At 50.3% G+C, this 23,274-nt stretch overlaps 9 protein-coding genes across 9 annotated transcripts; 4 read left to right on the top strand and 5 right to left on the bottom strand.

Annotated features, from left to right (window-relative positions):
- Nucleotides 1-560: 560 nt before the first annotated feature.
- Nucleotides 561-2,060, bottom strand: Z518_04855 (uncharacterized protein; the record flags this gene model as incomplete). The annotated part of the gene is made up of 1 exon (XM_013418561.1): nucleotides 561-2,060. The coding sequence occupies one exon, from the start codon at nucleotides 2,058-2,060 to the stop codon at nucleotides 561-563; it is 1,500 nt and encodes a 499-aa protein (XP_013274015.1).
- A 1,499-nt stretch (nucleotides 2,061-3,559) lies between these two features.
- Nucleotides 3,560-4,828, top strand: Z518_04854 (uncharacterized protein; the record flags this gene model as incomplete). Its single annotated transcript, XM_013418560.1, has 1 exon — nucleotides 3,560-4,828. One exon carries the CDS (start codon nucleotides 3,560-3,562, stop codon nucleotides 4,826-4,828), a length of 1,269 nt encoding a protein of 422 aa, XP_013274014.1.
- A 1,438-nt stretch (nucleotides 4,829-6,266) lies between these two features.
- On the bottom strand, nucleotides 6,267-10,349 carry Z518_04853 (uncharacterized protein; the record flags this gene model as incomplete). Its single annotated transcript, XM_013418559.1, has 4 exons — nucleotides 6,267-8,973; nucleotides 9,021-9,982; nucleotides 10,031-10,057; nucleotides 10,182-10,349. 4 exons carry the CDS (start codon nucleotides 10,347-10,349, stop codon nucleotides 6,267-6,269), a joined length of 3,864 nt encoding a protein of 1,287 aa, XP_013274013.1.
- A 575-nt stretch (nucleotides 10,350-10,924) lies between these two features.
- On the bottom strand, nucleotides 10,925-11,485 carry Z518_04852 (uncharacterized protein; the record flags this gene model as incomplete). Its single annotated transcript, XM_013418558.1, has 4 exons — nucleotides 10,925-11,230; nucleotides 11,282-11,309; nucleotides 11,362-11,409; nucleotides 11,463-11,485. 4 exons carry the CDS (start codon nucleotides 11,483-11,485, stop codon nucleotides 10,925-10,927), a joined length of 405 nt encoding a protein of 134 aa, XP_013274012.1.
- Nucleotides 11,486-11,769: 284 nt separating this feature from the next.
- On the bottom strand, nucleotides 11,770-12,081 carry Z518_04851 (uncharacterized protein; the record flags this gene model as incomplete). The annotated part of the gene is made up of 1 exon (XM_013418557.1): nucleotides 11,770-12,081. The coding sequence occupies one exon, from the start codon at nucleotides 12,079-12,081 to the stop codon at nucleotides 11,770-11,772; it is 312 nt and encodes a 103-aa protein (XP_013274011.1).
- Nucleotides 12,082-13,010: 929 nt separating this feature from the next.
- On the top strand, nucleotides 13,011-14,757 carry Z518_04850 (uncharacterized protein; the record flags this gene model as incomplete). The annotated part of the gene is made up of 2 exons (XM_013418556.1): nucleotides 13,011-14,163; nucleotides 14,303-14,757. The coding sequence occupies 2 exons, from the start codon at nucleotides 13,011-13,013 to the stop codon at nucleotides 14,755-14,757; spliced, it is 1,608 nt and encodes a 535-aa protein (XP_013274010.1).
- A 903-nt stretch (nucleotides 14,758-15,660) lies between these two features.
- Z518_04849 (uncharacterized protein) lies at nucleotides 15,661-17,061 on the top strand (the record flags this gene model as incomplete). Its single annotated transcript, XM_013418555.1, has 1 exon — nucleotides 15,661-17,061. The coding sequence occupies one exon, from the start codon at nucleotides 15,661-15,663 to the stop codon at nucleotides 17,059-17,061; it is 1,401 nt and encodes a 466-aa protein (XP_013274009.1).
- A 904-nt stretch (nucleotides 17,062-17,965) lies between these two features.
- Z518_04848 (uncharacterized protein) lies at nucleotides 17,966-18,789 on the bottom strand (the record flags this gene model as incomplete). Its single annotated transcript, XM_013418554.1, has 4 exons — nucleotides 17,966-18,456; nucleotides 18,505-18,558; nucleotides 18,611-18,670; nucleotides 18,726-18,789. 4 exons carry the CDS (start codon nucleotides 18,787-18,789, stop codon nucleotides 17,966-17,968), a joined length of 669 nt encoding a protein of 222 aa, XP_013274008.1.
- A 1,528-nt stretch (nucleotides 18,790-20,317) lies between these two features.
- Z518_04847 (uncharacterized protein) lies at nucleotides 20,318-22,992 on the top strand (the record flags this gene model as incomplete). The annotated part of the gene is made up of 4 exons (XM_013418553.1): nucleotides 20,318-20,437; nucleotides 20,485-20,577; nucleotides 20,720-20,848; nucleotides 20,899-22,992. 4 exons carry the CDS (start codon nucleotides 20,318-20,320, stop codon nucleotides 22,990-22,992), a joined length of 2,436 nt encoding a protein of 811 aa, XP_013274007.1.
- Nucleotides 22,993-23,274: the final 282 nt, after the last annotated feature.

Here is a 23,274-nt window from a genome sequence, read left to right as displayed (position 1 = left end):
TGAAAGGAGACCTTGACGAGAGACTGGCACACCAGAGAAACTAGCTGAAAACTCGCTGGAGTGGGTGGGGAGGCAAGTTCTGCATGAACAAGGGACCTGTTCTCCGGAAAGAGAAGTTGAAATGCTGGAAGAACAATGTAGACAGTCTGTATCTTTGCCGATCCCACCGCGTAGTGCTTCACCAGCAATCTCTGAGTCGTCTTGCATCGTGCGAGAAATCCTAGCAAAACCCAGGAGGAAGAATGAAAGTGTTGCTGGCTAGGAGCAAGGCTTTGTCCCTTCTCCCATCTCTCAGACAATACTGGTGTACCGCCCATCTCAATTGGAAAACAAGGATTCCTCCCAGGATGTAAAGTGGCTAAGAGGGGAAGGCGACTTGCATTCTTGTTGGAACGGAAAGTATCAGGTCAACCAAGTGGAATTTAGGTTGTAATTCTCTTTGTGGAACTCACCCTCCTCAAGTCCTCTTCTTGGAGACACAATGCGGGAGTCGATTATTGTTACATGAGTTCTGAGGCAAAGGAAAGAATGTTTCGTCTCGTTCCTAGCCAGCTAAATGATCATCCTTGAGCATTTGCTCTCCTCTCTGCCATGAATGCGCGAACACCTTCAATGCGATTGACGAAGAACATTCTTTTCTTATCATTCTTCCACACCAACACACCGATTTCATCGGCGTAGCGACATGGTGCTTCATAATCGGCATTGTTGGAGAAATCTTTCAGTAGAAAGCCAGCAGTGGTCGTCATTCTATCGCGCTCCAGCTGCCAAAGATGTATTTGATCCAGAATGGTCGCAGGGAGGATGGGCACGACGCGGCTTTGATCTGTATTGCGGGCTTGGAGTTGAGCTTGCTCTGCTTGTGCATGTCGACGCATCTGTGGATGTGCATGAGATGTCAAGTATGAAATGATCTGATCGGCTGTGATGCCTGCTTGGACGGCGCGTTGCACAGAAGCCTTACTCATCTTCCCAGTGACGAGATTCGGATGGCGGGATCGGAGATTGACGAACAAAGACAGAAGGGCAATCTGCAGCGGAGATGACGTGTATGCGTACACGCGATAGTTTGTTTCGACGATGATGAAGTCTTTGGCTGAGCCGGAAGAGGACGAGGACAGAGAGGAACCGATTGTGGTGTTGGTGGCGGAGAGAGTCGTACTAGAGTCAGAAGTCAAAGTGGTCGCGAGCCGAGTTGGGTAGAAGTAGTCCACAGGCTGACCATCATCTAGGAGGGGTTGGTAGACGATTCCGAACGAGACAAGGTCGGAGAGACAGCGCTGCTGGGTTTCATCCAGGGTCTGAGTGGAATACGCGAGACCGAGCTCGAGGGATGAGACGAGGAACAGGAATGACAAGACATCGACTTTGTCCATGTCAAAAACCTCTGCGTTGTCGACATAGAGGAACAGAAGCGTCCAGATTTGCGTATTGATATCTTGAAGGACGAAAGCAAATCCCTCTTTGGTGATTTTGGCGGCCTGTCCGGGACTATGGGTCCCGGTGACTTCGATAAGATGGCCGGCTCTAAGGAGCTCAACGACTCCGGGGGATGGTTCAATGGCTGCCTGCTCTGTCTCCAGCGGAACGGCCGAAGATCCGACCATGTAGCCCAAAATCCCTTCCCATCGTTGGCGAGAATACTCGTCGAGTTGAGCAGTGATCACCTTCTGGTCGTCTGGAACATTTGCTAATTGTCCGAAGGACCTGCTATCACCTGCGCCGGTCAAGGCTCGACGGAGTGATTTTGCAAAATCTGGTGTCAGCGAGTAGGCTCTTGCCGAGTCGAAGGTGACATCTTTGAAGATATGATAGCGATGAAGCAGGTCGAGGGCGTACTCACGCTCCCCTCGACTGGTGTCCTTCACAAATAATTCTAGTTGCTTGACGGGCATGGGCCGTGGCATGTAGAGCAGCATCATGACAAAGGACTTTGCTAGACTCGATAGCCGCTTTCTGAAAATCGCCAGCGCTGACGATGGACTTCTGTATAGTCGATAAAATTGAGTTCCTGGAAGAGTCTCGAGGTACTCCCATGACTGTAGAGTGATGTCTGACATGTTGGTTGGTGCGACCAGTAGCCATAAGTCTCGCGGTGCGCTAGGGAGGCAACCCTTGAGATTTAGTTTAGCTAGCCATCGCATCAGGGGGACATCTGTCACCCTCAGGTCTGAAGATTCAAGTGGCAGAGTTGATATTGTGGATTTGAAAAAGAGGCAGCGGACGCCAAGCTTTTATGTTGCATCTATTTGGGAACAATGTTCACGCCGCTTTAACACGAGCGGAGACGACCTCTTCTGCCTCCCTTCCAGCACTCCCTTCCGAGTCCAGATTCAGTAGGTTTAATGATGTCTCGGGGCATCTTGACGTTCGTACATGGCACGTTTTCTGATGTCCAAGCTCTTGAAGACTGCCGCCAGTGAGATATCGTTCTTGGTTCCCTCGGAGACTACTCTGCCATCCTGCCTCAACGTCACCAAATCGCTGCGAACATGTGGTGGGGTTTGCACAGCCGAAGGTTCCCATCCGATATAAGCATCTATGGGACCATATCTGAAGATCGATGCCACCCCCCCTTCAACGTTGTCTTTGATTTGAACAAGAGTGACCATTGATATGTTCTTTGCCAGCTTCCCAGGCGCATCGATGTTCGGCGAGACCGCAACCACTCATGCACCCATAGCAGGGGCTATCTCCAAAACTATTGCCACCGGGGTCCCATAGGGCCACGAATATACCATTGCACCGCTCATCTCTCATGAGTTTCGTTGATGGCTCAGTGAAGCCCTCCGAGGCACCTATGAGGATAGACACATCCGTGTCTTTACAGCCTCAGATGAACACTTCCAGCCTGACTGGTTGGCTGACAGTCAAAGTCGTAGTGTCATCTCCTATTGCGGCAGTCTGGGCCTTGACAGTAACACGGCCTGAATCAATTATAGGTGCGGGAAACGACTTGACGGTCAAATGGGTCCTCTACAGCTCTACCAGAGAGACCATGACTAGTGGCCGGAGACTTGCGCGTTGAGATTGATCCACATTGAAAATTGCAAAGGAAAAAATATCAGTGAGTACATGCTACATAATTTTCTGCATATTTGTCTTGACGAGTCGGACTTTGCACATATCACCGGGTCATCTACCAGCATGGGAGATTAAATTCGTCTTCTCATCCATAACCGAGGCTCTGTGGGAGGCAAGTCTTCTACAATATGCGGAGGGTGGCTAGTCGCAAATGTGAAAAATACGACAGGAGGTTAGCGCAAAATATTAGCGCACCCCGAAGACCCTCTCATGAGGAAGATAGAGTTCAACTATTGGTCCCTAGTTTCATCAAGCAATCGGCTCAACTCTAAACTCCGGCCACCGCATGACGTCTCTTAGGCCTTTAACGACCCCAGCAGCCGACTCTAGAAACAACCTCACCTCTGTATTTCCAGGGAGCAAACAATAATTTCAGCTCCACGTATTTATATGAACATCGCCCTAGACACTGCTGGCCGTCTAACTCGAACGGGAAGGGCGTGCTGGCCTCATCAGTGATTGAGCTGGACAAGCCATGGCCAAATCTAGGTCTGACTCCAGCAGCGGAGATTCGTCTTTACGCAAACGAAAAGCACACAAGAAATCGAGATTAGGGTGTCGAAACTGCAAGCTGCGCAGGGTCAAATGCGACGAAAAGAGGCCCATGTGTGAAAAATGTCTGGAATTCGGTGTTACCTGCAATTATGATCCCAATATTCCTGATCTCCAGCCACGGCCAGGAGCTGCCAAGGTCATTTGCATGGATACCACAATTCATAAGTCTCCTCTCTCGTCAGCCAATAAGCCTAAGTTGGACATGATAAATATCTCCCTTCGAGAAGACAGAACCGTGCCTGTGGGCAAGTACGGGCCAATGCGCTTTGATTTTTCCGACCTGGACCGGCTCGAGAAATTTCATACGAGGACCATTCTCACCATCGGGACTAAGAACTCCTCTCGTATTCTTCGAAGGGAATTGGCCCAACTCTCTTGCTCGCATCGGTTCCTGATGCACCTTGTCCAATCAGTAACTGCCTCGCACGACCGATTCCTGTCCGGATCGGCCATTTCGAAACCCACTCCAGTCGAAATGTACCACATGAGCCAAGGCATATCGATGTTCCATACCAAGCTCTCTCGACCAGTCGTGGACGAGGACCGTGATGCCTTATTTGTCGCTGCCTCCCTTCTTGGCATCATCACATTCTTTACCTTGGAAGCAGAGTCTATCGAGGACGTTTGGCCCCTCAAAGACGACGATTTGAGCTGGCTCCACCTGAGCGATGGCAAAAAGGCCGTGTGGCATGTCACAGACCCTTTGCGCAAAGATAGCATCTGGCGACCTGTTGCCGACGCATACGCGCAAAAGTTGTGGCCCACGCCGATGATTCGTCAGCCATCATCCCCTTCAGTGTTCGATCATCTCTTAAGTGATGACGACTCGATATCCTTGGCGGCGGTCAATCCGTATCACAACACCGTCAAGAATTTTATACCGTTGCTTGATATGGAATGTGATGATACCACGTGGGTGAGATTCCTCGATTTCATCTGTCACACCGACCCCCCCTTCAAGGTGTTGCTCCTGCGCAAGGATCCCTGGGCTATGCTCATGCTAGCGTACTGGTATATGAAGATGTGCCGAGGTCCCTGGTGGGTTACACCTCGTGCCATCTTTCAGGGCAAGGCCATCTGTATGTATATCGAACGGTACCATGCCGACGATAGTGCTCTTCAGGGGGCCGTTATCACCCCAAAGAGGGAGCTTGAAGCCGCGCTCAAGGAAGGCTGGGCTGGGTTTTGACCAAAATGCGCGTGGCTCGTTTGCCGTATATTCGTCATGAATCTTGATCGATCTGGTAACGTCTCTGGAAGGTTAGCTTTTGGGGGGAGTTTTTTTTTTTTTTTGATTGAAAGCTCCAATAGTATCGTCGGTTCAGGCGCATTGAGAGTTGGAAACCAGGGAAAAATATTGTGGTGTTCTTCAGAATCTCATCGGAATGACCCAGCCTGATGGCGAGGATGGAGGACAACTTGAGCAAGCATGTTCTTTCGCGCGTCGCGTGGCTCCATATCAATCAAGATATCACTAGGGTTTGATCAATAGATGCTCGTGTTTGCGAGTCTAGCTTTCTAGAGACACAAAGAATTAGCTCTCTTTGTTGCTCCTTTCTTTGTTTTGTTGTATCGCTCCATTACCTATTGTCGACGACTCAATGGAGCTCTTGTACGTGACTGAACCTTCACAACGTCCTATTGAGATGGTACGTACTCATCCACCTTCGAATCGCCAGAAAAGGGGGGCCCGACTGGCTCACGCGTCTTCCGTCGTAGCCGTCTTGATTGATCTAAGGGGTGAAGGTGTCTCCATAAACAAAGTCTCGAACGTCGGAGATAACATACATCCTGGATGTTGCAAGATCTCGCCGCTTTTTCCCAATGCACCTTGCTGACAGTGAATACTCCTTATGTCGTGTATAAAATCAGGAAAATCGTGGTTGCATAGGGGCTTCGGGCTCCAAACTCGCAACGTCACTGGCTCGTTGGCACAAATCACGCCATCGATCGGGCTCCAGTTGAATTCAGGTCCCCGATGATCATGATGAGTATTGTTTCTTTTCCGCATGTTCATTCTTCACAGGGAAATGTGAATTACTCATCGGTGATGGGAGGTTCCGATCAAAGGCTCGGTTAGCTCAAAGTAGAATTCCAAGGTGTAATCGGGAAAACCCAAAGGCTGTTGGACAGAAACCGGAGACTGCCTTGGACGACTGCCTCACTATTGCGCCGCGGATGATTTTCGAGGAGACGCTCCTGCTGCTGGTGCGGGCGCGGGTTGCGGGCGTTAGTGCCTTCTGTCTGGGAGCCGCGTAGAGGTGAGTAAAACGAAGATAAGAGCGAGAGGACCTCGGACCACGTGGAATGGGAGATTAACAATATTGCTCCCTGGAGTTGACTGGTGGAAGAAACGTCGATCAAAATTGAAGATGGTTGTTGGATACCGCAGACTGCTGTCGGTAGGAGAAGTGTGAAGGAGAGACTAGAATGTACGGTGGAATCATGAACTTGACTGGCAGGGGTATCTTTGGTCTGTCGAGGAATGCCTCCTTGTGTTTCCTTGCACAATTACTCCAAACTTTTTGAGCCTGCGTTATCCGAATCTGTTGGCGACGGCCCCATCGAGATCAGATAAATCATCGTCGGGATGACTCTGGCAATGAGCAATGGTTGAAAAATTGAATTTATCCACCGCCCACAGCTTCCATCTTCTCGCTAGACTCTCGACAAAGGATACACCCGCCCACGGCTTGAATCTTGTCCTTCAATAAACGCGCATATGTGACTTTGGGGCCAACGGATCTTGAGAACCGGGTTTCATCGGCATCGCCTTCGTCATCCTGGCTTTTCTGTGCAGTCGCATTCCGGGGTAGAAGCACTTCATCACCCTCCGCGTCTGGGCCACGGAGAAGATGCGGGACGTGGTACACATGTCCACAAGCAAATCCCACTAGCGTATCCGTCTCGTCTTGGTGAAATGCCTTATGACACGATGCACAATGTCCTGGTTGAGCATCATTCCCGCCTTCGGCTTGCTGCTCTGTCGCGTGCTCTTGTTGACCGTCGACATCATGAACTGCTGGTTTCTTGGGACGAGGAGTGGCTTCCAAAACATCAAACTTGATACCCTTTCTCCGACCACGTCGCAGGGTTTCCATACCAACGGCGACTTCACCGCTCAACACCGTGGCTACACCAGAGCTGATGCTATCCTGCAGATCGTGTTCTCGAATCATCTTTTTCAGGCCGTCTTTTAATCCCTCGACCTCGAGTCCAGACGGTATTCTTTTGACCAAGGTAATCGGATCAATCGCGGTCCCAACCTCTGCCAACAGCCCGGAAATGAACCGGGGTCTCGACATACTGTATTCGAGTAAATCGTCCCAGAGACCCTGATCGTCTTGTTCTTTGGCGAAAGCGATAGCTTTTGAGACGTCCCCGAGTTCGTCGATGATCAGAAACAGTGCTTTCTTCATTTGTCCGGTTTTGCTCAACAGGTAGACCAGTTCTTCGACATAATGCTTCTTTTCACAAACTTGGACCGCTTTTTCGAATGTGTAGGCTGTTGACGCTTGCAGAAACTCCATCAGCAGGTCTCGATCATATTCCGTGAAAAGTTCGACCGCGGTATCCGCAAATTGTTCTACCAGTTGCTTGCCCCTGTCCGCCACAAGTGATGTCACAACAGCGGAGTGGCCGACGCGAGATCGTGCAGGTTCAGGCGCTGTGCTCTCACCACGCCAAAGAGCACGAAGATAGAAATAAAGAAAAGGTTTCAGAAGGGGAGAATCAAGTTGCGCGACGACCTCATCAGGCTCAACCACTCCCGCAGTGGCTTCATCCACAAGGACGTTAATTGGTTCAGATGCCAGCTCGCCCAGCTCGTCCAGTGACGCCGACTTCAATTCGTTAAGCGATACCCGTAGCATCACAAAACTGGGAATATCGTCGGCGATCGCGTCGACGAGGTGATGCTCCCTGATCAGTGACATAGCCGCGTCGGCGTACTGAAGACCGATGTAGCATTTGAGAGCATCATTGTAACGCCCATCAGCCAGGAAAAGCTTTGCCAAACTTTCTTGCAACAATCTCCAGTCCTCCGAACCTTTGGGCGCACTACCGTTTCGGAATTGGTCTTCAATTGCTGTCGTGATACTGCTGATTTCGAACAAGTCCGACGGCCACTGATCAAGCAACTCTTTGAATCGTATCCTGTCCGTCTCCACATAGTGGCCCAGGATTATCTCAAAAATGGATGACGGAAGCGGAGGTGTCAACTCCAGAGTCGGGACGTGAGGCGATATCTCATCCAATTTCTTATTTTTGATGAATATCCAAACCCAATGCTCCCATCGGGTTGTTGTGTTCAACACTTTGGCAGCGACCTCGCCAGCATCAACCCAATTATTGGCATCAACCAGTTGTTTCAGCCAGAGCTCGCCTATTCGGCGCTTCTCTTTCTCTGCAGCAGAGAACTTGCTCTCCGTCTTAACTTGAGCCGAACTGGTAACGGAGGCGGAGTCCGCAAAAAATTCGGCCAAGGTGGCCTGGTGATGGGCTTGAGTCGGACTGGGCGGGACGCCGGAGCTAGGTTTGGCGAAAGAGCTCGCCTTAGACGGTGTTGGCGGAGTTGATGGTTCGAAAGATTCTGCTGCGGTTCCAGCGGCTTCGGGATGCTGATCCACCAGCTCCCAAGCTTGTTGATATCGGTTCACACTCACCAGCCACTGCATTCGGTCGTGGAGGTTGCGTCTGACTGCGACGATACAATCGTAGGGACTGTAGATGAATATCTTCATACTCTGCGCGACTGCCATTGTATTCACGTCTTCGTGGGCATTCGTTTCGCTTGAACCCAATCCAGGGATCCAGCCTGTAAGATAATTGCGTTCCCTGGTGCTTCCCGTTCGCTCAGGGCCACTTGCGCCACTTCTGATGCTTGCCGCACCACTGAAGATCCGATTGGCACCTAACATTCGTGGTCCGTACATCGTAGCATCCCACATACCTTGGCCAACAGTTTCGACTCCTGTGTAGAGACCTGAGCCCACTGTGCTCATCCCCGAACCGATCGTACTAAGATATCCTCTATGTACGAGACCAGCGGGAATTCGAACGGGCGGAAGAACGCCTAGATGATAGTCTGACGCCGAAAGGGTTTCAAATCTGCTCACAGTGAGCGTGTCGGTGCCGATTTCCTCCTTTGTGTTAATGTCAACCAAACGCAACTCCGGTTCTAGGGCATTGTGTCGTACACGACGACCTTTTTTGCCCGGTTCATTGCTTTGGGGCGTTGAGTGATCCCCTTTCTTCTCCATGTATGCAAGTACTAAAAGCAAACTCGGGGTATATAGCGAAATTCCAGATATTGTACAATCATCAAATCGTATACTGCAAGATGGTTAGCACACCACGGCTTTTCAGAGCGTGCTGCTCACATCGTAGCGACCTCTGCGCGTCCCATTTTACTCTCAGTTCCGTTCTCAGTAGACCCCGGATAGACTTTGACTATCCATGCCGAGTCTCCCCAACCTATCAATATTTCTTCGGTTTTGGCCTTCTTGGGACCTGGCTTGGGTGATACGCCGTTCGCTGTAGAAGGTACGGCAGAGGTGATAGGTAAGTCGTTATCAGCTTCGAGATTGTCCCGATCGATCCATTCAGCGCGGGCCTTCCAGACTCCAGCCATTTCTTCCCATCCAGGTCGGGTGGGTCTGTCAATATGGCTGATTCTTTTCCACTCTTGGTCCGACTCTCCGCTTTCCAGCTTCAGATTTGACCTCATAATCTTGATTCCCCGCTCATTGACCCACAAAATATATTTCCCGGACAGAGACCATTTGATTGTACTGATAACGCCTTCACCGCCGTGCAAGACCTTGTCTGAACCTGTATGGGCCCCCAGACCAATAGATCCTAGCCAGCCAGAGGCGGCAGCGGCAGCCCCTGTTGTAGTAGCATTGGTACTCTTTCCCGCTTGCCCACCGACGGTCAATATAAGGCTTCCCGCTAGACCACCTGATAGGTAGCTTCGGTCTGATTTATACTCCGGCGAGAGTGCCACTGTTTGCACAGGCCTCCCGAAATTTCGTAGCTGCACATCTCGAGAATCGACCAAGGATGCAATGCAGACATTGCCGTCAATGGACGACGTTGCAATATAGATCTGGTTGGATGGTATGTTCGGGACGGGGGGAAGTTGCTGCTTTCCCTTGGGCGCTGGAGAGCTTGATGGTGATTTGCCACTAGTAGCAGCAGCTGCCGCTGATAATTTTTGTGCTGGTTCACCACGAAAGGTGGGTAGCGGAGGGGGATAAGGGGATATCGAGATCGCCGAAATGCTAGCTGTATGGGCATGATACACCCTCAGCGGCTGGAACTGTGATAACGCAAAGACATGCTATCTATGTGAGTAGGTTTTCGCCAGAGAAGAGGGAATTGGTCGTACAATGGTTCCATTGTGAGTTCCGACAATCTAGAATCCAAATGTATCAGAGGATTTGTCCACGAGAACAAAAGCAGTGTTTTCAACTTGCCATTTTATCCCCGGCCACCAGAAACGTACTCGTCGCATCTCCATTGCGATACAATGAGCTTACGTTCCTCGTCAAGGTGGCATATTTCAATCGTGGTTCTTCCTCCTCTTCATCATCGTCCTCGGATTCCTCTGCAGTCGGTTGGGGGTTTGTAGGCTTTGGAAGAGATTCATTTCCAGAATGGAGCTTTTCATCGTCGCCTGGCTCTGATGAGCCATCTCCGCCCGCCATCCAGATCGAATAAGGGTCAGTGGCGCGTCATCGGAATACAAAGAGCTCGACACTTTCATGCGGAGCCCTGACGGGACCTCGACTCCAATTCCAGTGACGAGGAATTTTAAAGCGGCATCGCGTACGGTAGTGACTGGGGCGCAGCGCAGGGACACGATATGCACGTCGGAGCCGCGAGGACGACAAGTCAGCAGCCATGAGCTGTGGCTGTGCTGTCCTGGCCGTGTTTTGAGTAGCTATGAGCACAACTGACGCTAGCACTGAGCTGAATAGGTCGATGGAAATACACCAAATCCATTGTAAACACCCTGTCGCCTTCTCAACCACAACCCGCGACATCTTCCACCTACCCCACTAAATCTAAGCCGCAGCAAAACAACACATATTCGTTCTCGCCGTCCTAAACATACAACCCACTCTTTAGTCTTCACCGACTGCATCACCCTCCTCGGCTACCCATCGCGAGGCAGCCATCAGTACAACCAGGACAGTTGTATGGCTTCTTGGGCGTGCTTAAGGCGTCATTACCGTTCTCATAAACATCATTACCGTGTCTGCGGGAGCGTCATCGGCCATCAGAGGGTTGCCGTCAGGTCGTCAACAAAGGGGACCGTCCCATCGGCGTCAATGAAACAGTTGTAGTGAGCCGCGTCATGGGCGAATACTCGAGCTTGACTGTTCCAGGTATTGAGGTCCACCCGGTCTTCTTCAAGCTCCGCTTTGCCTTCTTCTATCGAGTCTGCCAGTGAAGGCAATTCATGAAAAAACTTCTGGTAGAAGGTTGTGCGGGTGCACTCGACACCATAGTATGTGGCACCGACTGGATTGGTGTACGCCTCGAGCCAATTCTTGTCATTGCCTGGATACCGTGTGGAGGAACACTACAATCTGGAGGGCTGTTCGGTTTGTCTCTGCAGCCATTTCAGGATCACCCGAGTTGTGGCCACCGCCACAGCGTACCTTGAAGAGTATGAGTATGAGTGGATGATTAATGGCCTAGTGTGAAACTTACCCAGGACCATGGACAACGAGTAGATCTGTTGCAGTTGCACAAAGACGTCTGTGAATATGTTGTCAGCGAATGCAGTCGCCAGGAGAGATAGGCGCGTTTACGCTGATCCGTTGTCGGCGGTCATCCGGAATTTGGAATATACAAACTTCGGAAGACGGGATTAGTTATGACAAACGTCTCTCCATGTCAGGCCAGGAGACCTACACACGCAACAGAGGGAATATACCCTATCGTCGTACTCGAAAATGACGTTGCTCTCTTTTCCACAGTGTTAACAGCATTTGACGCGTTTCGTCGCGTATTGGCCGTCTCCTCTTGTGCTTCCCCGAGCAATCAACGTCGTTGTATTTCCAATCACTCTTGAACAGATCGTTGTTCAAGAATCAGGAGAGGAGGGTTTCCGTCCCTTCACGATGTATCTGCAGCAATTAGCGTTTGTCCGCTGGAAGAGTCGGGGTCACGCACGCTGACCAATAGCCGTGGACCGACTTCGTCCTCAACTCCTTCCGAAACCCTGCTAGAAAAACCTGCAGCGCTCGTTCCATCCCAGCACATCCTTAAACAGCCGACACCCATGCCATACACAGCGTTATAAGGTGCGATCAGACCAAATTTCCCAGACTCTTTTAGCATTGGGCCTTTTGACCATGGTCCAATTGGAATCTTCTTTGCGACGACCTGAGTGTTGATGAAGCCAGCTTTTGTCATCTGGTTGACCATTGTCCGAGGAATACACCTGCCGGTCTTGCCAATCATTTCGACACTTTGATTCCAGAGCTGGGCCCACTCAGCAAGTTTGGTATTCTCGAGAAGTGTACCATCATCGCTGACAATGGTACAATCGAACTCCTAGTTCTCGACCCATCCGTCATGCTGGCCAATCACGTGGCACATTGCTTGGCAATGTCGCAACTGGCGCCCTTCCTTATTCAGTCTTGCTCTCTTGTGATAGAACAACAACGCATTCTCTAGACTCCGCAGTCTATTAAGACACTAAAACCCATTCATGATTCTGGTGTGCACCAATGAGAACCAACCGCACCTGAGCAAAGGCCCATGGCTCATCAGCGTCAGCAACTTCGAACTTCAAGTTCGGCGGTACCCGGCTCGGTTGGATTTCCCGTCCGACTACCTCAGCTTCTGGCCGAGGGAACTTCGTCAGATCAGAATACTTGGGATACTAGGAGCGAAGCAGCTAAAGGTATGAATTCCAAGCTGCATGTTAGCAAGAGGTTCTCCTCGCATCACGACTTCTGATAAAGTCTTCTCCAGCTGAGGAGAATAATATACCTACCTAGGTAGGCGTACTTCAATGCAGATATCGCGCTTCGGAGCGAACTTCCGATGCATCCGGCGAGGGTGCCTGCCCCGCTGCTCCCTGACGATCCAATCCTCGTAACCCTTGCGCATCCTTTATTTACGTCGCTCTAGACCACCAAATGCGCTGCAAGCTGCATGGGTACTGCAATGTGGTGCCTCTCGCTCCTGCAGTGAAATTGCTCGTAGCTTCCTTCTCTCTGCATATGACAAGTAACCAGCTCAGCAGGTCTTCCCCCGCAAGTTGTTCTTCTTTGTCTCCTTCCAACTTCTTTAGTCCTCCCAGGTTTCGTCCTTGAGGCTTGCTAAGGCTAGTATCCCCACATACACAGATGGAACGCGAGGTCAGATTTCCACTCTGGACCCTTCCTTTGTCCCTTATTGCCGTGTTCCTCTACATCGGTGTACACTGTTATCTCAACTACTACAAGGCTCCTCAATTTCCTGGCCCATTCTTGGCGAAGGTGTCGACGGTATGGCTGTTGATTCATACATTTTCGGGAAAGCTGAACCAGTACAATGCTGCTATACTCGAGAAATATGGCTCACCCGTCCGCATCGCGCCCGACAAGATCCTCACCAACGACCCCATCATCCTCCGGTCCATGAGCACTCCTCGCTCCACCTTTCGCCGCGGCACCTTCTACGACGCCTTCTCTATGCAGCCACCGCTCAAGAACGTCCTGTCTCAAAAAGACGAAAAACTCCACAACACCCTTCGTGCGAAACTCATTAGAGGCTACTCTGGCAAGGACCTCCCAAAGCTCGAGTCCGACATTGACTCCAATATCACCAATTTCGTCAAACTCATCCGCACGGAATCAGCGGCTGGCAGACCAATCGACTTCTCTCGCCTCTCGCAGTACTTCACACTTGATGTGCTGACGCATATCGCCTTCTCCGCTCCTGTCGGCTACTTAACGCAGAACAGGGATGTATATTCCTACATCCGCACGGTGTCCGACTTTTTGCGAGTCCTCGAATTAGGAGCGAATAGTTCTATCATTCAAACCATTCTCGATTCCCCTCTCATGGCTCCGATGCGGCCGACGCCGGCGGACAAAGATGGCATGGGCGCGATGATGGGCATGGCGAAGAGAGCCGTTTCCGAACGCTACGGCCCCAACCGCAAAGTGGAGCAGGACATGCTTGGTTCTTTCGTCAAGTGCGGCCTGACGCAGCAAGAAGCCGAGTCTGAAGCTATGGTGCAAGTCCTCGGTGGCTCCGACTCAACTGCTACTGCCATTCGCATGATCATACTATATGTGACCACGAGCCCAGCCGTCTATGTCAAACTTCAGAAGGAACTGGATGAGAACCACGGCCTATTTGACGGCTCGTTGATCACCAGCGCGAACAGTCGCAAACTGCCGTATTTGCAAGCATGCATCAAAGAAGGTCTGCGCATATGGCCGCCGTTACAAGCTCTCAACTCGAAGCTCTCCCCACCAGGAGGAGAGACTGTGAATGGGGTGTATATACCAGGTAAGTGACTCTCCACGAGAAGAGGAACGAGGCTGCTAGGAAACAGGATGACTTCTTTCGACGCCATGGCGCCCTGCCAACGCACATGCTGCTTCGAGTTTTAAGCCTTTGGACTTACTTGGGACTGACTTCCTCTCAGGCGGCATTGAAGTCTGCCACAACGCCTATACCACCCAACGCCGAAAAGAGATATACGGCCCTGACGCTGAGTTTTTCCGTCCAGAGAGATGGCTTGAGGCCGCTGTCGAATCCGGTCAACTTGAAAACGGAGCACTCAGGAGTCATATCATGCAGGGAGGCGAAAATAGCGACATCGAAAAGCGGCCCGCCATGACCGAAACGAAATCCAGCCGATCCCGTCTCACGCTCATGGAATCCACTCTTGAACTCATTTTCGGGTCGGGGCGGTTTGGCTGCTTAGGGCGACATATTGCCCTGATCGAGCTGGACAAAGTGATCCCGGTCCTGTTGAGAGAGTTTGATTGGAGTGTGGTCGATCCGCAGAAGGGGTTCCGTAGCCAGTGCTATGGCGTTTTCGTCCAACGAGGAATGTGGCTTCGAGCGACAATCAGAGATAAGAGAAATACTGATTAAGTGATGCAGTGTCAGGCTGGACTCTAGTACGTTAGCCGAAGGCGGCTGATTTTGAAGCAACGCATCTTCTTTTTCGAAAATTTAGGGCTTTTCTCAGTCCGAGTGCTGTCGGCTGGAATGCAAGAGTTCTTAGCTGGGACTTGGAGTTTGACCTACTGACTCCCGCCAATATGCACCTGAGACTACATTGTCCGCTGACCCAGTTAGAATGCGTACCGCGCTGGCTTCCTGGCCATCAACACCTCTGCTTCGATGATGACACTACATTCCTCTTCTTCAAGCTCGTTATAACTTTGTCCACAAACTTGAAGACATCAGTGCTTATACCATGATTCTGGTACTAGCTTCGCTGTTCGTTTCTCAAACTCCAGTAGGTTTGAGCCTACATTCGTTGTCCGTGTATACAGCCGTGGTAGCAGAATACAGCGGTTTATTCTGCCAAGAATCATCAATACTGAATGACGAGGTCAGAGCACCTCTTTGGACGAATGAAAGTTACAATGTGTCCGCAAGTATAGGCAGGTTTCGAGGACGTCTGTAATGGAAGTAGCCTGCCTATTCCATGGGAGAGGTCAGGGTAAATGAATTCACTCATTTCAGTCAGTCTGTACAAAGGACATGGTAGACTAGTAGGTATTGACCATGTCCTGCCAGTTAGATCCAAAATCTCCTGGTTAATGGAGCATTTACGGTGCCGCCGCATTGGCTGTGCCAAATCTGACGAAAAAGAGCTTCATGTCCCTTGTTGCTGACATGTTGCAAACCATTGGCGCGCATTCGTAATTTTGCCAAGAAGGCCTGTGGCCAAATTCATGTGGTGTCACATGTGATCTGGCTTGGCGCGGGTGTCATGGACGGTCGTGTTTATAGTGAACCACTTTTCAACCTTTACATCCTCTGAGAATGCGCCCGGTGTCTATCCGCCCAACCCTGGGTCTTGGGAATCAGCATCTCTGTGCCAATTGTCGAAGAACTGGCTATGAGAGTTTCAGGCAACCTGGTTTCCGACCACTCCATGCATCGCCAATTTTCCAGCGTCCCCGCCGCCGTGAATTCTTCTCCTCGAACCCTTTCTTATTGAGTCAATCGGCGCAAAAAAAAGAGGCACAAGAAGATGATCCAGGCGTCGGATCGGCCACAGTACAATCACATAAACGCAAAACGGCACGTTCTCCAGGCACCAAAACGTCTCTAAGAAGAGTGGGATTAGAGGCACAAAGATCAAAAGCGAGGAACCTGGTCAAACCGGACGGAAGGATTCAGGATGACATTGGGACGCCGAAACTTGTCACCGCATATGCCGTTGCAGAACAGTTCGATCTGAGCAAAGTAGTTGACATCCTTCGCAACAAAGGCTACGAACCAGATCCATTGAGCACCGGTCTCTTCCCACAAGTCGTTCATGTGCAAATTCCCATCTCGTCCATCTACCGATCCACAAATCCTTCTGCCAGAGATCTGTCATCCACCGAGGTCGGTGATGTTTTCATCTTCCCTTCCGGCACCCTGGTAACGTGGGCTCTGCCGGAGGGGTTCACGTCGTATTTTGCGACCCGTACCCTTCTCCCCGCAGCGGACAATCCTCACGAGGAACCAATTGAAACCGAGGATTTAGACTACATCGAAGATCCCAATCGTGAGCACAGCCTGATCCGCGGCGACACGATCATCCTGGGCACGAAGAAATCAGAAAGCCCGGCGCAGGATAGTGAGATTGACGACCAGTCCGAATCACAGTACCAAACGGTGGACACAGTCCTGACGAAGATTGCCTTTTCTTCAGGTTTTGCACGAAGCACAAAGCTAGCCGTCCTCGAAACTAATCTATCCACCTATCTGGCATCCACAGCCGATATCCCCGCGTTGCTGTCCAAAGGCTCACGTTTGCCCTTCAAACTCTCCCGTCAATTCATCCTGCGTAAAACAGGCCAACTGCTCTTGCTACGCGCCCAGCTGAACCTGTACTCCGAATTGACGGACTCTCTCCCGGATCTTTTCTGGGATTCCCGCCACGAGCTCCACCTGGAAACCTACTATGACCAAGTTGGGCGGGCTCTTGACGTTGGAATTCGGATTAAAGTGTTAAACGAGAAAATGGACTACGCCGCAGAAATTGCGTCAGTGTTGAGAGAGCGTTTGAGCGAGAAGCACGGATTGTTTCTGGAGTGGACGATCATTGTGCTCATCGCAATCGAGGTTGGGTTTGAGGTTTTGAGGCTCTGGAAAGAGGGCTTTTGGGAAGAGGTCTGGGAGGATAAAAAGAACCAAGAAAAGGAGGAAAACAAGAAGAGGATCTTGGAGTAACACGGTTCTTGATAGGCATACTGTGCTTTGAGACTTGGTCATCTACCCAGGTTTTTGAAAGCAGGAGGTCCTCATCGCATCTTATCTCAATTTTTATGCGCTCCGCTCTTTCCTCCTTCCTATTCCTCCCAATTTCCTAGATTGGAGATTGTTCCCGTATGACGAAACCTTCAAGACAGACTACTCCTTCTGCTATGATTCATCCCTGTTATATTCCTTTCGCTTGTCTTCCATTCTGTGGTATAGTCCCCCTCAACCTTCCCAACCAAAAAAAAAAAAACACGCTGACTGTTTAGCAAAGAACTTTCAAAGGCGACTGACCGGAATAAGAGAAGGGCATTCAATTGTCAGCTTAGTAAGCAAAACTGAAAGAGTACCTGTGCCATGTCCGGTCTTGTAACATGGGCAGACATGATTTACGAGAAGGAAGGACTCATAGAATAACGCAAAGACTACGATTGAACAAACACCCCCGGTAAGAAGGGGAAAGGTGGATTGCAAGAAACAACTCTTGATTTTCGGAAACTGGCTAAGGTTCAATGATCGTTTTGACCAATGAGCCACCTATGGGTGGAACCGTCATTAGTGGCAACAACAATTAGGTTCGATTCCTGATCCAACTTGGAGGTGCTCTCAGTCGTGACCATCACTGATCTCACCAAGCCAAATGGCCTAGCTTGAAATAAAAAATTCAATGCAGTATGCGATCCCCTTACTAGTGGTCGACCTATGGTGTTCCATTTGAAAGAAGCTCGTTGTGATCGTTTTGTCAATCAATCTCATTTGTTGGATGTGAATGTCTGTGTCATTTGCATATGCTGATGGTGTGGCAAGTTGTGGTGCGTGGCAGACATAGCCGCAAAGAGCTTTTTGGTGGTGGGGTGGATGTGTATGAGGCATGTTCTTAGACGAAAGCCAACATAGCCACAACACCTGCCAGGGCTACATTGAGACCAGCAGTACTGGCGCCGTTGTTAGGAGCAGGTGGAATTGTGGATGTAGTTGAGGTGACCGTAGGACGGGATGAGAAAGTTGTTGAGATTTCAGTTTCGGTAGTGGTGGAGGTGCTCTCAACACTGCTGCTGGTGGCAGAAGTCGGGACAGAGGTGTTTATTCCAGGTGTGGTCTCAATGCTGGTCTGAACGGGTGGGGTAGAGTTAGCCTCAGACGTGGTTTCGACAACAGGAGTCGAGGTGATCGGAACACTCGGAGCCTCAGAGGGAGTTTCCGTATTGACGGTGCCGGACTCTGGTGGAGTGCTACTAGTCAAGGACTCGAAGGCAGTAGCGAGAGTGGATGAGGTTGGACTTTCGGTGGTAGCAGGTATAGACGCGGTTGCGGGTGGACCGTAGGAAGGACAATCAATCTCGGTGGTTGTGACTGTAACGGTATTTGCTGGAATGATGTTAGCAATATCCAAAAAGCAATAGGATTTGAGCCCACCCCGTGGCATGAGATTGACAATCTCCTTGATCTCATCAGCCGACATATCTCGAGCTGTGTCCATTGTCAGTAATCGAAAATTAATTTTGTGGAATCGGAATCTCACCCTTCAAAGCCGCAATGACTTTTGCTTTCGCAACACCGTTGCTGAAGTTGACCGTAGTGGCTATCGAAAGTCAGCAAACACAGGCGCAGCCAGAGGAGTCTCTAGTCGAATTCACCAAAGCCCAAGCCCACAACATTCATGAGGATGACCAAGAGGCCCGCCAAGTTCGCGGCCTTCATGATGAAAGACGTTGAAAGAAATTGTGTCGGCAGACTGTTTTGAGTAAGAGTAATGGTTATCCAAGTTCAGGGAGTATCTGGTCCGACAGAGCGACACAGGAAGAGTTGATGGAACTTGATGAATGAAGTGGTGGGAGTAAGAGTGAGTTGACGTTGTGTAGGTGCAGAGGAGAAATCTATACCAGTCAGAAGAGCCTCCAGACCAGTGAATCTGGGAATCACTGAATCGCCAGGCAACGACGACAAGAGCGATCCGGCGCACTTCGCCAATCTGGTCTGAGCTGATTTGATCTGATCGTACGCACTGCCGGTGCTCAATGTGCTGGCGGGTGCCTGCGGCTAGCTAGTGCGGTGAATATAAAAGGCACTTGGCTGTTTGTCTATCTGTCTGACTGCCTCCTCTCACACACCATCCATGCAGACATCCGACGGAGGCAAACGCAGAGAGTGTGTCAGGACAGAGACACCAAGCAAAGGGGAAGACACCTGGCCCCAAATGAGGCTGATACACTGCTGAAGACAAAAGGGCTCCTCCTCCCTCAAGGATGCTGGCTGATATAAAAGAGGAAAGTTGTTCAGCATGTCTGGATCTTTCAGAATTCAACAGCCAAATTCGGGGGGCTGGAAGTCAGCTTCGGCTACCTGCAATATCTCATCACACACAAACCAGATCTGCACAGATCCCTCACACTTCCTGACAATCTTCCTCATCCATTCTTCGACAGACATACACAGATTCAACATGTTTTTGTCAAGTCACATTGCAAGTGTGATACAGTGTCAAAGGAGTGATACGATGAAGTGAGGTGAGTGGGGATTATGTCTGAGCGGCAAATTAGCGGTGGATGATTGATCGCCAAACTAATTCCTAGCTCCTTTTAAGCGTCCCAAGCCCCTTTGGTGGGAGTCTGCCGTTGTGGTCATAACAATCCCAGTACTATCTAGGCGGAACGAATATTCAAAGTGGAATAGGAAAATCATATCCACTACCACTCGATCAATGCAGGCAATCTTGAGAGCTCTTTTTTGGGGACCAACCTGGATTTTCTCTCTCCTTGATCCTTCGCCGTCATTGGTTCGAAGCTGTCTGTGCGATCTGGGATGATTGGTGGATCAATCAAGTACAAGTTCGGCGAATATGAGAGGCAGAGCATCAGGGCGGCGCGCACATGCGAGGGGCAGCATGAATTTTACCACCATGGCCCCTTCCGGAACCTAGGTTGCTGTTCTCGAGAACCAATTCGAGGCCAATTTTGCATCTCTCCTGCTCCTGTAGTATTTCAACATGGCGAATATCTGACCAAAATGGTTTTTGTGGGCTTGTATGCCGTTGCCACCCTGGTGTGTGTGCGTGTCCGTACAACGCTGCGTATACTCCGCAGGCATGCTTTTGTACACTTTTCAATATCCGGTCCATGAACTATAAGACAGACAGGATTACCGACCTCGGGAACCTAGGGTCATGGGAAGCGCACACTTATCTACGTGATTAAGCGGCTCCTCACTAGGATTCGACCAATTTGCCTGCATGCACCCGTTCTCCTCGCTGACTATTTGCATTTTCGTCGCTGGCTATATCACTGCGCGTTGGGATCTCGTAACAAGGCTCTACGAACTGGCCATCTTTGCCTGGGATCACGGTGTTGTTGTATGTTCGTCTCTCTCGGCCAAAGTCAGTCACTTACAGATTTGCAGGCCAGAGCGACAAAAGCTTTTGCCATCATTTCGCTCATCTTCATCCTCATTGCCATTCCCCTTGACCGCATTGCAGCACATGAAGCAGTAGTTGTGAGTTGGTCCCTAGATAAAAGGAGCAGGGCTAAAAAAAAGGGGCAGCATCCCCGATCCCCAACGCATGGAATCTCAGCCCGTGAACAGTTACGTCGACGAGGGTCATTCTGAGTCTTGACAACATGTTATCATGGTCGAGAATAACGATGGCATGCTACGGGTATTCTGGCCAAACAGCCTTACTCGGACAGTCACACCCGGTGTGATAGTGGGGTGGAGAAATTCCGAGTTGGATTTGTTTGTCATAACTGTCCTCGAGGACGTCGAGGTATGCCTTATGGAGAGATGAAATTCTAGCGCCATCTCTGACTATAGCAGGTCCGCAATGTTGAATCGGCTCTTCGCATGGGAACCCTCTTCCGCAATAGTCCTTACCCTGTGGCTCGAATTTTCCAACTTTGTGACCGGCCGAATATGCATGTTTTGGGTACACTCAATCATCCAAATTTGCCAGACTCATTTGAGCCTACCCGAATCTGCGCCTTTACGATGCCTGGTACTAGACGGCCGTACATTTATTGCCCTCCGGAAGCGAACTTATCTCTGCAGATAGTCCTTTTCGACCCGCCCAACCCCACCCAGATGCAGTACGTGTCTCTAGAACCGATGTCACTCGCTCTTGGGCGGGACCACTCATCCGCCCGAGTGCCGCTGGATTCTGGGGACGAGGTCGAGATTCAGGAGGGGAAAGAGCGTGAGCGGTTGTCTCATTTGGTGTCAAAACTTCGATTTCACACCGTGGTGAGACATGCACCAACCAAAAAGGAAGTGGCTCTGGCTGCCATTCTTCGCCAGATCAATTGTGCACAAGAGGTGGCTGATCTGTTGCAGAAAAATACCCCTCTCGTTGGGCCTCGTCGGAAACGAAGCATCTCTGTGAGTGAGAGAGTCGTGGAATCTGCACAATCTCTCTACGCATTTGCGGCCTGGTCTGTCTGGACATTGTTCATGACGTACGCATTCCCGAGTTTGTTGTACATTTTCAAAATTGCCATCATCGGTCATCGAATTGTCGCGGAAGGGATTCTTCAGATCCTGGAATGGCCATTACCTTTGCAAAGATTCCAACTTCCGGAAAGCCCCCGGCCTGTCAATGGAACCATTGCCCTCAAGGACATTTCAGCTTGCTGTCAACAGGTTCACCTGAGACTACAGCAGTTTTCCTATTACCCAACGCAATACTCTCTCCTCCGACGTCGTCACGCGACGTGGTCGTCTTTTCCAACCACGAACAGCGACTACATCCGATTCTACAACTCTCTTTGGCTGGTGGCGAACGACGTTATCATCGGTATAGCATTGGGGAGTTTCATCAGTGACAATGCCCAGGCCACTTCGCAATTTATTGGGGGGGTACTGAATGAATACACGATTGAAGGACTCAAACGTATGATCAGATGGCTCATGTCATACCCTGGTGGCCTAAAACTCAACACTGAGCTCGCCGCATTTCTGGGTGATTTGTTTCTGTGGGTTATCGAATACTGGTCTTCGACGACAGTCCAGCTCATTTTACCCCGATTGCCCACAATTGTATACTTCATTGGATTTTCCTCTTTCGCCGGAGCGAGCATGCCAATCGCAATCTTCTCCGACCTTCTCAGCTTGATGACGATACACATATATTCCTTTTATGTGGCAAGCGCACGCATCTTCAACTGGCAGCTCACCATCATTGTCAGTCTGTTCCACCTGTTTCGAGGCAAGAAACGAAATGTCCTCCGCAACCGAATCGACAATTGCGACTACGATCTTGATCAACTGCTGCTAGGCACGATTCTTTTCACCTTGTTGTTTTTCCTCCTACCCACTGTGGTGGTTTTCTATCTGACGTTCGCCTCCGCTCGAATGGCTATCATATCATTAAAGGCCACTCTGGATACCTGTCTGGCATGTCTCAATCATTTTCCATTGTTCGCACTGATGCTTAGAATCAAGGACAGCAGGAGGCTGCCTGGTGGTGTTCATTTTCAGCTGTTGGACACAGAACACATCCGGCTACCATACCAGGAGGAGACTGGCCGGGATGACGGAGAGGAAGACGGTGATACCGATGGACAGGAGAGCTTTGCCACAAGTGTCGCTTACATTCGATTGTCGCCTACTCCGTTGTTACTGCGGCAGATATTTGAGCAATACTTTCAGCTCTGGGCCCGCATCCGCCGACACTATCTATCTCCCAAGGTGGTATTCCGACTACTCACAGGTCGATTCGTACCACCCTTAGGTCGGAGCGAAATGTACGGACTACAGTACTCTGTTCTTCCAAGAGAGCGCGCAACAATATCCGAAGTGTGGAAAAGCCTGAGTGAGAATCAATCAACCGCTCGAGATCGTGTACCTTCCTATCCACGCACCCCCAAAGGGTCTCTGGGAACAAATGGGACCGTCATAGGAAAACAATGGAAATGAGTAGTCCTACTTAGGTCGAGCCCACCGAACCATCTCTCACTCCATCCAAGTCTCATTCTCGGTTGACTTAATTGTTGAAAGCCAAGCTGCTCGCTACGATCAGAAATACGCTTACGTCATCGTCGATATCCATTCACCATATTGATGCTTCTCCCCTCTCAATATCATTAATTTTTATCTTCCTTTTCCCTTCCTGTGTGTCGCAAACTTATTGCTTCATTCACCTTTTTAATAGACTTTTGGGTATTCCCGCCCTACTTCTCTACCCCAATTCTTGTTATC

Source organism: Rhinocladiella mackenziei (assembly GCF_000835555.1).
Source record: "Rhinocladiella mackenziei CBS 650.93 unplaced genomic scaffold supercont1.3, whole genome shotgun sequence".
Taxonomy (NCBI): domain Eukaryota; kingdom Fungi; phylum Ascomycota; class Eurotiomycetes; order Chaetothyriales; family Herpotrichiellaceae; genus Rhinocladiella; species Rhinocladiella mackenziei.
The sequence above is the reverse complement of the archived record's forward strand: the minus strand, read 5'-3'. Positions and strand labels throughout refer to the sequence as shown.